At 46.5% G+C, this 15057-nt stretch overlaps 1 protein-coding gene across 5 annotated transcripts in view; it reads left to right on the top strand.

The window, feature by feature from the left end:
* LOC125705347 (lateral signaling target protein 2 homolog) overlaps nt 1-11553 on the top strand; it is a 54051-nt gene extending 42498 nt beyond the window's left edge. For 2 of the 5 annotated variants that reach the window (XM_048971872.1, XM_048971876.1), the window contains 7 exons: nt 555-1916; nt 2787-2879; nt 6831-6994; nt 8163-8279; nt 8507-8608; nt 9684-9890; nt 10768-11553. In XM_048971872.1, the coding sequence (XP_048827829.1) occupies nt 555-1916; nt 2787-2879; nt 6831-6994; nt 8163-8279; nt 8507-8608; nt 9684-9890; nt 10768-10934 (2212 nt within the window). In that variant the 3' untranslated portion in view covers nt 10935-11553. The remainder of the gene's footprint in view (nt 1-554; nt 1917-2786; nt 2880-6830; nt 6995-8162; nt 8280-8506; nt 8609-9683; nt 9891-10767) is intronic. The other 3 variants (XM_048971873.1, XM_048971875.1, XM_048971874.1) reach the window with 3 other exon arrangements.
* Nucleotides 11554-15057: the final 3504 nt, after the last annotated feature.

The raw sequence follows: 15057 nt of genomic DNA, 5'->3' as shown, positions 1-15057 counted from the left end.
TGGCGTTACGCTGCTGCATAACTTACATTCCCCAAACACCACTGATGTTTAGCAAACTAGTACAACTTCACTTTGAATTGAAAACAATGTTTCTTCCATTGTTTCGTTTTTCTGCATTTTATAAAAATGATAGGATTCAACTATTCTGCCACACGGCTATTTAACAGATGGGCTCTCCAGGTACCCATCCGAATCCTTTCAGCATGTCCGAGCCGTCAATGCCCCTTTTAATCTCCCTTAATAAATAAGACCTCCTCTTTGCAGTGCAGAAATGGGCTTCGTGAGATTCCACTGGGGGTTGCAAGGTAGTGCAGTGGTTGCAGTGTTGCACTGTTCCCTTGCAGCTCTGGGCCCTAGGTTCAGGTCTCTACCCTGGCTCTGTGTGTGTGGAGCTAGCATGTACTCTCTGTGGCATCATGGAGTTTACCCTGAGTTCCCCCTGCCCCAAAAAGATGCTAAGTTGCATGTGTGTGTTTTTGGGTGAAAAGGCAGGGTTAAAGGGACTTCCCACAGAACCCCCCCCATGAGCGGCTATGTGATGGTTTTTCCCACAGGGACCTCCTGCAGACCCTGACTGAGGAGGAGCTTCAGACCTTGGAGCGAAGTCTCTGCGTCTCCCAGGAAGAGGGAGTCGTCCCCCCCAGCCCCGCTGCCATTTTGCCCTCCGACACCCCCCCCAGAGCCTCCGGAGAGCCCCCGCAGCCTCAGGACAAAGAGAAGGCGGGGGGGCCGTGCCCACAAGGGGCTGAGGAAGACGACGATGACTGGCTGACGCTGGTCCTGGGAGACGACCTGGACGGGGACCTGGCCTGCTCCATGCAGTATGATGAGCAGGAGCTGCAGGAGCTCAACATGATGGTGCATCGCGTGGGTGATGAGATGTCCACCCTGCTGTCACCCCCCAGCCAGACACCCTCCCCCGCTCACTCCAGCAGGGCCGTCCCAAACTCCAGCGCCGAGAGCTCACCATGCCGAGGGCCCGGTTCTGGTTGGAGGATGGGGTCAGCGGGCCCCGATCAGGACGAGGATGGACGTGTGTTCTTCATGGATGACCTGGACGGGGCGGGGGAGGCGCTGGCGGGGGCGGAGCAGTCGTGCCGTGCCTCCTGTGGGGGCGACCCCCGAGTGCCACGGACTGGGCCCCCGCCTGCTTCCCTGCAGAACGGCTGGTCAAAAGAGCGTGTGGTGGAGGCCCTCCAGTGCGCTAGCAGCTCCCGGGGCCCTGCCCGCAAACCCTGTGCATCCGGGAGCACGGACCCCCCCACCTACGTCGGGAGCTGGGACGCGAGCACGGATGATGCCGAGACTGCGGAGCTGATCGCCCACCGCACCGGGGGCATGAAGCTGTCCTCCACGGTCATCTTCAACCCCCGTTGCCCCGGGCTGGCCGGGCAGGCTGGCGAGGAGGCTGCTGACAAGCTGCTGGCACTGGACGGGGAGCACTGCCCCGGCTTGGCAGCTCACAACAAGCTGGGAGGCCTGGTGACCACGCACTGCCTGCTCAACTCCTGCGTGTGCTGCGGCAGCTGCGAGGACCCCGGCGAGCCCGGCCTCGATAAGGGGCGCCACGTGCCCCCCAGCCCCGTAGTGCATGCCTCCGGCTGCCTGGCACCCAGCAAGGATCTTCCCGGGAAGGGCGGTAGCCCAGGCTGCTCATCCCGCAGTGCCCCCCTGTGTACGGAGGGCCTGGGCCCCCCGGGCTCCTGTGAGAAGTGCCTGAATTCGGCCGCTGGGCCAGCGGTACCTGACTTACACGGGGGAAGCCCCAGCTACCCAAAGAGAACTGAGAGGCAAAGGCAGGAGAGAAGAGTGGAGATGGGGAAGGCGGGGCCTGGAAGGGTGGGGGCTGAGAGGGCGGGGCCTGGAAGACCCACGGTGGAGGTGGAGGGCAGGACTAGCACAAGAGCCCGGTCCAGGTAAGCAAGGGTGTGACCCTGTGTCAGGTAGCTGCTGGGGGACTCCTTTGTTGTTCTGTGCATTCTCAGGGCATTCTGGGATATCACTGTACTTAATTATAAACAGGACAATTCTAATCAGTGTTATTTTACTTCAGATTCTTTCAATTTACTGTTTATTTCTATATTATGTTCAATTTTTATTTGAAATGCAGTTTAGTTTTAGTTAGTTTTTCAGTGTGATTTTATTAGTTTTTACTTTTAAAATAATTATTTAGTTTTTATACAATTCAGTTTCCAGTTAACTATGGTAGGGTGATGGCTTGGCCCCTACGTGGTGAGAGGAGACTACAGGACAGTTTGGGCCATCCTGTTCTCGAGAGGCATGAGCTCACTTCTCCAGACTGCACTTCCCCCCCAGGTGCCTCCTGGAGTCCTTGGCCACATTCACTCCTGGACTCCTGCGTGTCCCCAAACGCGTTTATTTTAACCTGCTAATTTTTCCATCGGCCGTGTCTCTGTGTTGCCACCAGCAGCATTGCAGGGAAATTCTTTGTGCATCTTAAGACACCTGCACCTTGTTTTCACTTCCGTGGTAAATTCCAGCATCTCACACGCAATCGATGAGCTTCACTCCCTTCTGACCCACACTGACCCGAGAACTTGCTGTAGAGAAATGAACTTAATGCATTATAGTTTTTAATGATTTTAATTAGGGTTCTCCTTGGTTTGCCTTGAGTCTGTTACTGTGGTTGCAGCATATTATGAATTGTTCTCCAGATGAATGAACAGCAGAAGCTGTTTGGTGTCCTTTGTGCGCATTGCTGGCTGGCTGGCAGCGTATCTTCTGGCCTTCACTGCTCCTGTACCTCCCTTAAATTTGTCCTGCAGCTCCGAAGGCTCCCAGCCGAGCTCGCTGTGCAGCAGCGACGGGGAAAGTGCGTCCGTCACCACGTGCAGCCTGGCCAGCGCGTATGCACACAGGTAACCGCATTCCCAGGCGCGGGGGAGACCTCATGGCGGCCTGCCGCCCCATGCCCTGTGAAATAACTCCTGACTGCACCAGCTAATGATGCTGCTTCTGCCCCCTGTATCTGTACCGCGGGGGCCTACGATCAGACACACTCTGCCCTGAGTGGGGACTGAAGTATGACCATTATGCTCTACCATGGGCGCCTCCCCCAGGAAACGTGACATTGGTCATGAAAACTCACTTCAGCTGTGGGTCAGCCCTTCTGCCCTTAAGCATGTTGGGAGATGGTAATGTTAGCAGGCGACCGCCTTAGAGGGACGGAGTCCTTTGTGTGATATGATCTACGGCAGTGTTACTGCAGGGTAGGGATGTGGGAACCTGGAATCGGCTTCCTGGTCTTACTGCAATCAGCGTTTGCAAAGTTGCCTGACGCTATAGATTAGCCAGAATATGTCACCCCTTAATTGTAGAATCTAACATTACACATTCAAAATACGAACGAGATGCGTTCTGAAAGCCTGTTCGTAACTTGAAATGTCCGTAAGTCATTATTCAACATCGTTTTAAGGGTTTATGAACGTACAATGAACTATGCTGAATGCTGGGAGTACGCACGCTACGCTGCTGCGCGGCGGGAGTAGCAGCCAGAAGTCATACTAGGCGGAATTGGCACACAGAAAAAAAACGATGTTGCGGACAGGAAACAGGAGCCCAGTGAACACAATTTGGACCGACAGTCCTCTTCGTTCGTATGTCTGAAAGTTTGTAAGTTGAAAGTTCATAAATAGAGGAGTGTCTGTATTACGAATATTGGTAACACTTCACTGGAGGGGGCACAAATAATGCAGTAGTATACTCTTACTTAATGTGTTAATTAACCAGAAACTAACTGTTAGTTATGTGCTCATCCCATGTTCGTTCATCATTAATCAGTCATAACTCTTTATGTATGTCACGCAGTTCCAGTTGTTCATGATTTCTATTTCAGTATTACTAAGCTACTTGTGCCCCCTCATGTAAAGTGTTGCTGAAATATTAGAAAAATACAATTAAAATGGGAGATTGCATAGCTGACACAAAGGGTGGCCTTGTAATAAGTGAAGTTTTCTAATGAGAGAAATAATGGTAGTCATAAGGATATTCAGCTTTGTCTGTACAAAGAAAAACATGGAAAAAACTTCACAGAAATTAAACCACATTTACAAAGCTGAGTCCTATTAGTTTGAATGCCAATTCACAGTACATGTGTCAGATATAAAAGAGGTCTGACAGCAAGCACTTCAGAATATGATTTCTCAACATGACATGAGGCTCTATCGGAGACCCAAAGAGGCTAAAGACTCAGTGCCGGAATCTGCAGGTCCATCCATCACATGGATGGATGGATGGATGGATGGATGGATGGATGGATGGATGGATGGATGGATGGATATTCACAGTGGTGGTTTCATGAAAACCAGCTTAAACTCAAATGCCTCCCTTGGTCTCCCCAGTCACCAGATCTAAACACCATTGAATCTTTCAGGGACACGCTGCAGCGCAGATTATGGAGTACATTTCATTTCACCCCCTCAAGGAACAGGAAGCCTATCTCAAAAATGGCACAATGTCCAAGTGCACGCATGTCAGAAGCTCCAGCAGGACGACCTCCTGTGTCGCTGTCCCTTTGCGGCGGTGCTGAAACATGCCAGCCCTGTCCACCTTCTCCGTCTCCACCTTCAGTGAGATTCCCCCGTAACAGATAAAGTGTTGATGGTTAAATAATGCAGAGAGCTGCAGGAGACACTCTCCTACCAAGAGCGGTCTGGGAGTCTTTTTGAACACAGGGTAGAGCCAGTGCCTTTCGATGCATTTTACTGCATTGTTAAGTTTGTGCTTCTGCATGGTAGAATCTAATTTCATTCTGCAACAGTTACTTCAATTATCCTGCAGGTCAAATTTGAGTTACGCATATTAAAATCTTTTATAGGTCAAGCAGTTCTTGTAATAATTATTATCAGTCCCTGTAAAGATGAAATGACACGAATGCAGGAGAAATGTGTTTCCCTCTGTCTACATTACAGACTAATAATCCCATCTTCCTTTGACTTCAGTATGTACTGTGGTCTTTTCACAGTTTGAGAAAGCGACAGCTCTTCAAGTACACATTTCTTCCTTGTTGATGAGACTGCTAACACCCAGTAAAGTCTCATTGCATGATGTACATAATGCAATACATTTATACGTCATGTATTTGAGTGCCTGAAAATGTTGTTTTCCCTGGTGCTGTTTTCAGCTTCGGAAGCTGACTGTCTGCCTAGATTTTATCCCATATTAGAAGCTTTCTTAAGTTGACTGACATGTGATGTGACATGCATTTAAAACTGACACTGTGGGACACTACATTTCCTTTTGGGGACTGAATTACATTGCTGGGACTCCCTCAGCACCAGAAACATATAGAATGGTGTTTCCTTTACGTTCAGCAGAATTGCAGGATACTAAATGGGGAGAGATGATGCAGGAAGCGTGTATCATCTTGAAAAATGATTGTCACTTTTTTGCAAACGTTTGTGCTGGAAATAAGGGATTGGCTCGTCTACAGTCACCGCTGGAGTTAAGACACACTATTTTATACGGAGGTTGAATTTACAGACAACTGAGCACAGGATTTGCAGAGACAAGCAGAAAAGCTGACATGCACAATAGCTTGTAAGCTGCATCAGGTAAAAAAAATATATATATAAATGTTTTATTGTGGCTCGATAGTGTGCGGTCTGTTCAGTATACAGCAGTTTCAGGTGTGTATGGGACTGACGGTTATGTTGCTTAAAGTCAAACGCATAGCAAGCAAACCAGATTTTCACTGTGACTCCATGTCCGCGCTTTGGGATGCTGAAGGTCACGTCATTAACATCAGGAAGATACACCAGGGCCTTGTGCTTTGTCACTGTCTGAAAGAGAGGCGAGTTGTATTTCGTTTGAGGTGTTTTTTTTTATCTAGCAGCAATACAGCAATAGCAGCAATACAAACCTGGCCCTTCAGAGCCATAAAGTGTGTTGTGCTTTTAGCCAAGAGATCCTTGCATTTTTAGTGTCTTGCTGCAGTAATTATCCACAGCTTCGGAGGCCATAGTGGGATGTTGCCACCCCCATCCATGAATGTGGGAATGGGATGCTGTTGACGGAGTGATGTGATTGGTCATCTGTCCACACATATGCATTTAAACCCGATATACAACCGCCTCCAGAATTACTGGCTCCCCTTGTAAAGATTTGTAAAAAAAAAAAGGGGTTAGAAAAAAATCCACCTTTTGCTGCAGCAGAAAGAAATATTTTTTTACAAAAACACATGTGCCACAATTATTGGCACCCCAGCATTACTTTGTACAACCTCCCTTTGCCAGTATAACAGCACTGAATCTCCTATAACATTTACAGTATAGGGTTGGAGAATACAGTTTATAACCTTCCGTTATTGTATCTTGAAATATATTGCTGATTGTTATGTGCATTTTACCATCTTGTGTTCTATATGGTTCTTTCAAAGCCATTGTTTGTCTGACTGAACCACCCTTTGCCCTTATGTTCTTAGTTCAGCTGGGTCAGTTTCTATGTGTAACCTGGCATAAGTGGTGTAATTCAGCACCAATACAGAGAAACATTTAGCAACACTGTGATTGCTGAGTAATGCATTTTCTACATCTATTAGCTTTTTTCTGTAGAGGTGGGCTAATCGAGTAATCTTACATGGTAGATTACAACAACTATGTACCTATATTCCCCTGTAAAGACATAAAGTCATAATGCTGGTATTAATTGCACGGAGGTCATTGGGAGATATGAAGAAAGTAGTCTGATTACCTTTTATGGTGTGAATACAAACGTGAGAATGGTGTAAAAGTGCCCCCCTCCCCCCTGTGGCTGAGTGTGAGACCCACACAGACCACAAGCCCACCATATTTTTGCTCTGTCACTTTCAGCTCACTCAGGAGCCTGACCCCAAACTCTGCTGCGTCCGAGGACTTGGAGGACCACGAGATCCAGCTGGCCTTGCAGGCTGCCAAGATGGCTGCCCGGGACCGGATCCGTTCCCGTTTCCATAGCAGCAGTGACCTTATTCATCGCCTCTTTGTCTGCATCTCAGGTGCTCCTCTTATTACATGGAGTTCCGTTAAATCCTGCTGCCCCCGTTACCGACGTATAACCATTTCCTGTTAGGTGACTCGGATGTAAACGCCAGCCAACTGCAGAATAAAAATCCTAGACCAGCTAACAAATCTGCTTCTAATGTAAAGCTTCAGCTTTGAATTTCAGATGCATTTTCTGTATTTGTTACATTTTTCTGTAATATTGTGCCAAACCGTGTCACTTATAATCTCTGAATGAAGTATCGCTCTGGGTATTTTGCAATAACCTCAGCAGTTTTCCTGCATTTGAATTTATTCTCATTAATATATAGATAATAATATAGAATAAGCCACTGCCTATGTGTAAAATCATTTATATGGGTGGAAGACAAAGGTGTTTCATTCAATAACCGCATTACCTAATAATGGGTTAAAGCTAGGGCAACAGGGATGGCAATAGGTTAACGGGCAGAGTTATGGCTTCCATTGGGGTTTAGACTAGTGCTAGCGTTAGCATTGTGGTTAGAGTTAGGGTTGGCTTTGGGGTTTATACTAGTGCTAGCGTTAGCATTGTGGTTAGAGTTAGGGTTGGCTTTGGGGTTTATACTAGTGCTAGCGTTAGCATTGTGGCTGGAGTTAGGGTTGGCTTTGGGGTTTAGACTAGCATTAGCATTGTGGCTGGAGTTAGGGTTGGCTTTTATATTAGGCTGTTGGGTTTTTCTTACGGTTTGGTTTGGCCGTAGGGTTACAGCTAAGTGACATTTAGGTTATGATTAGTGTTAGGGTTGGCATTTGCAGTCTGTCAATTGGAATTTGGAGATGCATGTTAATTGCATGTCTTTAAACTACAGGAGGATGTGCAAATTTCACACACAGACCATGGTGGTGTGAAGCAACCCACTGAGCCACCTGATGACTCCTCATTTCTTTGTATCACACTTATTTCATTTTATATACTCACTGACATCATCTTGGTGGTTTTCACAAAAACAAAAAGTTGAATAGCTAAAGGTACTGACAGTGTATTGGCATTTCTTGTCATAGAGACCTATTTATTAGTCTGCAGTGACTCTGCTTTCCGCCGGACAGGCTGTCGGCTGCCAGGATGCAGCGGCGTCAGTGTGCGAGTCTGCAGCAGGACACATGGCCTGCATCCAGCTCACATCTGACTTTCGCCCAACCCAGGTGTCGCCGACCAGCTGCAAAGCAACTATGCCAGCGACCTGCGGAGCATCTTGAAGACGCTGTTTGAAGTCATGGCAACGAAGCCGGAGCTGGAGGACAAGGACAAATCAAAGAAAGGTACCATCTGCAGACTGAGCACTGGGACACAGTTGCTGGGTGCTGGCCTTCAGACGCAGGTTTAGCTCGGAATCACTCTTCTTGCTGTTGTTGGTTGATGATATAATCATGATCAAAGGTCTACTCCTACCTTTTATTGTTCTTCAAAATGCAAGTGACTGGTTTTGTAGCCATTGAAACAATGATCATCTGAAGCTTCTTCAGCCCACTGTCTATCTGTGCCCTAGCTCCCGGTCTACGCAGTGCCGTTCTGGACGATTGTGCCTTGTGTCAAGAGACCGTTTCCTCTGCCGAGCTGGCGGCCAAGGCTCGAGAGGGTCAGTTTGAGGGTGAGAATGCTGTCCGTAATCTCCATCTCTGTAACCCTCTCGGCAAGATGCTCCTACATCTTCATGGTGCATTCATTCGTCTGAGGGCCACATCTAATATGGGAGATAGAAATTGTGAACACAGTCAGTCAAGCAACATTGTGACAAATGCATTCTTTATATCATGCCGTAAAATACAGATATCCAATGGGAAAAATAGGATTCGGGGAATGCAACTCCAAAACTTAGTAACTTGCTCAAAACAAAATTAATTAATTAAAACAGTGCTGTTAGTGGCCAGTAATGTAATTATATGCATTTTAAATAAGAACTAATAGTAACAGATGCATAGATTAAATCATAAACATCTCCTATGGGTCTTATGGGTCTCATGAGAACTACCTAGCAACCGCTTCAACCAATGAGATGAACTCATTCACTTGTCAATTGCTGAGAGTGGGGAGTAGTGAGCCAGAGCCACCATGTGGCCAGTATGGACACAGCACACATACAACAGATTACGGTATAGAGAGGGGCACAGCACACATACAACAGATTACGGTATAGAGAGGGGCACAGCACACATACAACAGATTACGGTATAGAGAGGGGCACAGCACACATACAACAGATTACGGTATAGAGAGGGGCACAGCACACATACAACAGATTACGGTATAGAGAGGGGCACAGCACACATACAACAGATTACGGTATAGAGAGTGGCACAGCACACATACAACAGATTACGGTATAGAGAGGGGCACAGCAGACATACAACAGATTACGGTATAGAGAGGGGCACAGCAGACATACAACAGATTACGGTATAGAGAGGGGCACAGCAGACATACAACAGATTACGGTATAGAGAGGGGCACAGCACACATACAACAGATTACGGTATAGAGAGGGGTACCGCGTGGTTTATTGATTATAACATGTCTCTTACAAATGTATAAATGAATAATAGATAAGAGATAAACAGTAAGGCATAGATAATGTTTTATTAATTTGTAGTGCTTTCTGTTAGAAAAGCTGAAGTTCTTGTGTGATGTATATAAGGTATCAGCAATCAGTTTCTCCGGCCATGCAGATCTACCAGACTGGGTCCCAGACGAAGCCTGCAGCTACTGCACCACCTGCAAAGCTCCCTTCACAGTGATCCGCAGGAAGCACCACTGCAGGAGCTGCGGAAAGGTAACATGCACACACACACATATACCGCACACACCACTGCAGGAGCTGCAGAACGGTAACGTGCACACACACACACATACACCACTGCAGGAGCTGCGGAAAGGTAACATGCACACACACACACACGCACACACACACACACACATGCACACACACACACACACACACCCATTTGCATTCATATCTTTGTGGGGACTGTCCATTCCTTTCTATGGGAAGATTCTAGCAGTGACAAGTCTAACCCTAACCCAGCCCTAACCTTAATCATAAGTCCTTTGGTTGTAGTCACAGATTTTTATAAATCTGTGTTTCTTCTTGTGGGGACTGAAAAAATGGTTCCCATAATGAAATATATTTGTTCCCCACAATGTAATGCAATAAAATCCCGTTATAACAGACTTCAAGGGACCTGGCAAAACAGTCCGTTATATCCGAAGTCCGTTACATCCAGAGTTGCTGTATGCCCAGAACACAACTACAGGACACCATTTACTCATGCCACACCCCAGCAGACACACTTGTGGTATAGATTATTATATTGTACATGTATTAATCCAACTTTACCTGACCAGATGCGTGACTATTAATAATCCCGACTACGTATCTGCGCTGGATATCACCGGCACACCACGCGCCTTGTAAGCGGAGCCTGCATGTCCGTTATAGCCGAACAAAACTACAGCTAAAAGCGGCCCTGGGGACCAAATTGTTTGTCCGTTATAACCGAAATTCCCCTATAGTAATAAGTCCCCTATAACGGGATTTTACTGTATATGCATCACACACAAACACAGACACACACACCCCACACCAGGAGCTGCAGAAAAGTAACAAACACACAGTCAGACACAGCAAACCTGCCTGATTTTCCCTCAGCAATACAGAATCTCAGTGTTTTCCTTTGGCTCCTCATTTATTTTCTTCCTCCCTTTCATCCTGCTCTTCTCTGCTTCTCCCTGCCCCCCCCTCCATGATTTCAGATCTTCTGCTCCCGCTGCTCCTCCCACTCGGCCCCCCTCCCTCGCTACGGTCAGATGAAGCCTGTACGCGTCTGCACGCACTGCTACATGTTCCACGTCACGCCTTTCTACAGCGACAGGACAGGAGTCTGACTGAGGTCGGACGGCAGCCCTCTGGGAGACCGTAGCATCCAGAGCGCACTTCCTGGGAATGAAAAGAATAATCGGAAGTGAAAGGAAAACGTGTTCTGGATGAAAACTAAGGCACACCAGGCCCAAAGCCCTCCCCACAAAGCCTGTTCCCATTCACATTTTAAAGTGCAGAATTCTCTTACAGATTTTTGTCTGTATGCGTTGATTTAAACACCGACAGACATTTCTGACACTGCTACAGTTACCGATGGGGATTTCCTCCAATATCAGCCTTTAACAACACGTATCGTCTGAATGTTAACACTGAGAATTTCTTGCAGTGGATCTGTACTTGTCGAGCAGCGAGTGAGTGATCCGTGGTGAGCATTGCAGACTGAGCATGGCCACAGCCTGTGGACCGGCCCCAGCCCCAGAAATGGCCTGCTGACCCCTTGAAGCACACTGTCTGTGAGCTACTCCTGCTTCATTTGCCGAAATGTGTTTCACTCTGCTTGTTTAGGAACTTTGACAGCTGTTTACTCAGAAGGTGGAACGCAGCAAAGGCCACCTACACCGAGAGGGCTGGAGATGGCTGGAGATGACCATCAAACCCCATTCAGTGTGGGCACCACCCACAACTAAAATTTGACTTATTCTGCTTATATCCCCCCCCCCCCCTCCCCCAAAAAAAAAAAACTATCCCTTAACTCTTGTTGGAGTAATAATGGTCACTTCCATATGCTTGTAAATTGCTTACCAGACTAAGCAGTGCTGAGGCTGTGGGTGGGGCTGTGGGTGGGAGTGGGGGTGGGAGTGGGGGTGGGGGTGGTTGGCATGGTGAGTCTCAGCTGGAGTGACTGTGCCAGAAAACATGCTGGTCTCATGGTCCTAGTGTAAGGCTTATGTAGGGTGGACACCACAGGGAGGCACGCTTAGATGGGGGCATTACCAGTACCGAGAATCACCCCGCGTTTGGAGGACCGTGGGATGAGGATGTTGTTGTTTTAAAGGAATTCTCAAGCACGCTCGCCTAGCATGTGCCCCCCCCGCGGACTCAAGCACAGGCTGTTCAGAAGCTGGACGGCAAGCCGGCTTTAAGAAATAATCAGCATGTTCAGTTAGATGGAGGAAACGCTTCAAACGTGTCAGGAGAAGCTGAGCCCAGATTCCTCCTTGTGGGATGTGACCATTCTGTTCTGTCTAGTTTGGTGTCAGTCTTGATGTTGGGTAACACTTTGGGCAGCGGTCAGAGCTGGAATGTCACTCAAAGCTCCCCTCCTAGTTGTTTAACACCTTTTCTGTGCTTTCTGCTGGCACAGTGTGTTAACATGTACTGGTAATAGAACTGTGTGTATCTTCATTGTAATGAGTGAAATCAGGCCTGGCAAATGATTTCGTTATGTTATCAGATCCCCTGCACAGTTTTGACCACTGATCATCTTATCAACTTCGATAATATAAAAGCACAAGCGACAATGTCATACCTCAGTCCAGAGGCGTGGTGCCTCACTCAGGTGAACCTGTTACCTGTGAATTCAACAGGGCCTCAGAACCCCCCCCAAAAAAAAATAACCCACCGCAGATGTTGCTTCCCAGCCCCCAACCCCAAAGGGCTTCCTTGCTCCTGCACAACCTTTGCTGTTGGGTCCTGGCCCAGTCCAAGGGAGTAGGGTTACTGGGAAAGCTGGATGAACACGGCTGACTTCTCCTCCGCTTGCCTGGAACGTTACTTGCCTTTAATGCTGGTCAGGCCTCACACAGTCTTCCATGTTGGATTTCATGCTGGCATAAAGTGAGACTGACGACACACTGGACTGGTACGCGGTAGGGTATGTGTCTCTGAGCTTCACTGGGAAGAGGAACCCCAACCTGGGGGTGTTGACATGTATGCTTCCAGAACCTGTGGACTACAGTCAGCTAGGGAACCTGAGCCCGTTCACTGTAGCTCCTTACACATGTGACTCTCGTTACCCATAATGCACTTTTCTGCTACTTCATCTGCATATGGAAGAATATGATCCTACAGGTTTGACACAATCACCAACCCTCATCCTGAGAATGTAAATTAGTGGAAATATTATGAATTAAAGGAGCATCTGGATATGTGTAAAAAGGCTAGAATTGACATGTTTGGGCCCCATCGATATTTCCAGACTGCGGTATGTCTTGTTTCAATGACTGTAACCAACGCCAATTCTCTGTCCAGTTTTAGCTTAATCTCAGGCTTCACGTTGCTAAGAATGCTACTTTTATTTTTGATTAAAAAACCTTTCAGGAAAAAAAATGCTTTTATAATGAACACAATGCAAAGTATCATGTAAATTTATTACTACTCTCTGTATAAACAAAACCATATTTAAATAACTGGATACTATTTATTCAAAGCTTGTGTTTATTTTTAAATGCTGGTTTTTGTTTGCATAAGAACTATATGCTGTCATCTTAATTTGAATTCTTCATTAGTTTTTAATTTCTCATAAATGCAATAAATGCCAGTTTTCCTCTTCCAATAAAAGATTCAATATTTTTCTCCTGCTTTATTCCCCCAGCTCCCAAATTGAACAATTTGGTCCTTTTAACAATTACTGACATCTAGTGACCGTTCACAATTGTAGCCAGCAGATGTCAGTATAGGGGCTTATAGTTTTTAATGCACATATTGCCGACCTTTAGTGATTTCCAACTATTTGATGATTGTAGACTAGCATAACGCAGTTTAAAAATAGAGAGGATCGCACATGATTAATAGGAAAATACCGTCAACAGTATCAGTGTAACAAATGTCAATGCATCATTATTTAAATGCCCACAATAGAACCAGCAACATAATTCTTGCCAAAACAATCTGTGTGATCTCTGGGCCTGTTGTAATGGCCGTTGACTCTTTTCTGCATCAGCTACAAAAAAAGTTCAAAGTTGTTTATTTTTTTATTTCACTGACTATTTATAGATCCTGTTTCCTCAGATGTGATCAGAATATGAAAATATCAGGGATCATAGAAAGAGGCATGACTTATAGAAAGAGACAAACACATCATCTATTTGTCTAATACTAAATACTAATGACCCTTTACCCCTAAATGTACATGAGAAAGTTTGTAAGACTAGGCTGTGTTCTAGCATGGTAGCGTAGTTTGTAGCGTGCCGGAACTAAACCAGACATCTTAAGTTACATTCGCAGCTGGAGTTAAACCTTATCACATACACTCATGAGTCCCCAAACCCCAGGTCCCCTGTCAAACCTGAGCTATGCTCTGGCAGGGCGATGAGCTTGATAAGGTGCTGGTCCCCCAATCAGAAGGTTGATGGTTTAAATCTGGTTCTTTATTAAACAACTGGGGGGGGATTACTTTATTCTTCTATCCAGCTGTGGTTGGCTATTAAGTTTTTAGGAAGAGATGGGTAGTCAAACACACACACGGGTTTGTAATTATATCTTTGTGGGGACTCTCCATTCATTTCTATGGGGACAACTCTAAACCCAACATGACGACCTTAACCCAAACCCAGCCCTAAACTATAAGTAACCAAACAAAATACGAGAATTAGAATTTCTAGTTTTCTGATTGCATTCACAGATCTTTGTGAGGACCTGGAAAATGGTCCCCAATGGTTTTTATCACATTGTGGGGGGTCATTTGGTCCCCAAAATGTAATATAACCCTAATACACACACACACACACACACACACAGATGTGTTCCTTGGACAAAATTTTTTCAGCTGCTTTTGAAGCCAGAATCAGAGTACAGTGGGTAAAGAGGTCAGGTGACTAACTTTAGAGTCCCAGGTTCAAGTCCAGCAAAGGAACACCTGTCTATGTGAGCTGAATGGCCGCATTGATGGTGATGCTGGCCACCATCCAGGCTGAACAGAACACCTGGGTGGTTGGCCTTGAGGTCCAAGGGTCACGCCCCACATGTGAACACTGAAGAACTCAAGATGGACTGAACCTGACGTGGGCTAGTGAGAAATGGCCAGGGTGAAGGGAGAAGGGAGAGATGCTTTGAAAAGGAAAGTAATCGAATTACAAAAAGGAAAATGCTAAGAAAAGCAATTCTACAGGTGGGCCGGTTCTTTGGCATGCTTGTAATGAACCACCGAGCGGCCCAATGACAGCCAAAGGCACTGCATACCTATGTGAGACCTTTGTGAGATTCTGAAAAGGTTATTTAGTCCA

Source organism: Brienomyrus brachyistius, chromosome 12, assembly GCF_023856365.1.
Source record: "Brienomyrus brachyistius isolate T26 chromosome 12, BBRACH_0.4, whole genome shotgun sequence".
Classification (NCBI taxonomy): domain Eukaryota; kingdom Metazoa; phylum Chordata; class Actinopteri; order Osteoglossiformes; family Mormyridae; genus Brienomyrus; species Brienomyrus brachyistius.
This window is presented reverse-complemented; position numbering and strand designations above follow the sequence as displayed.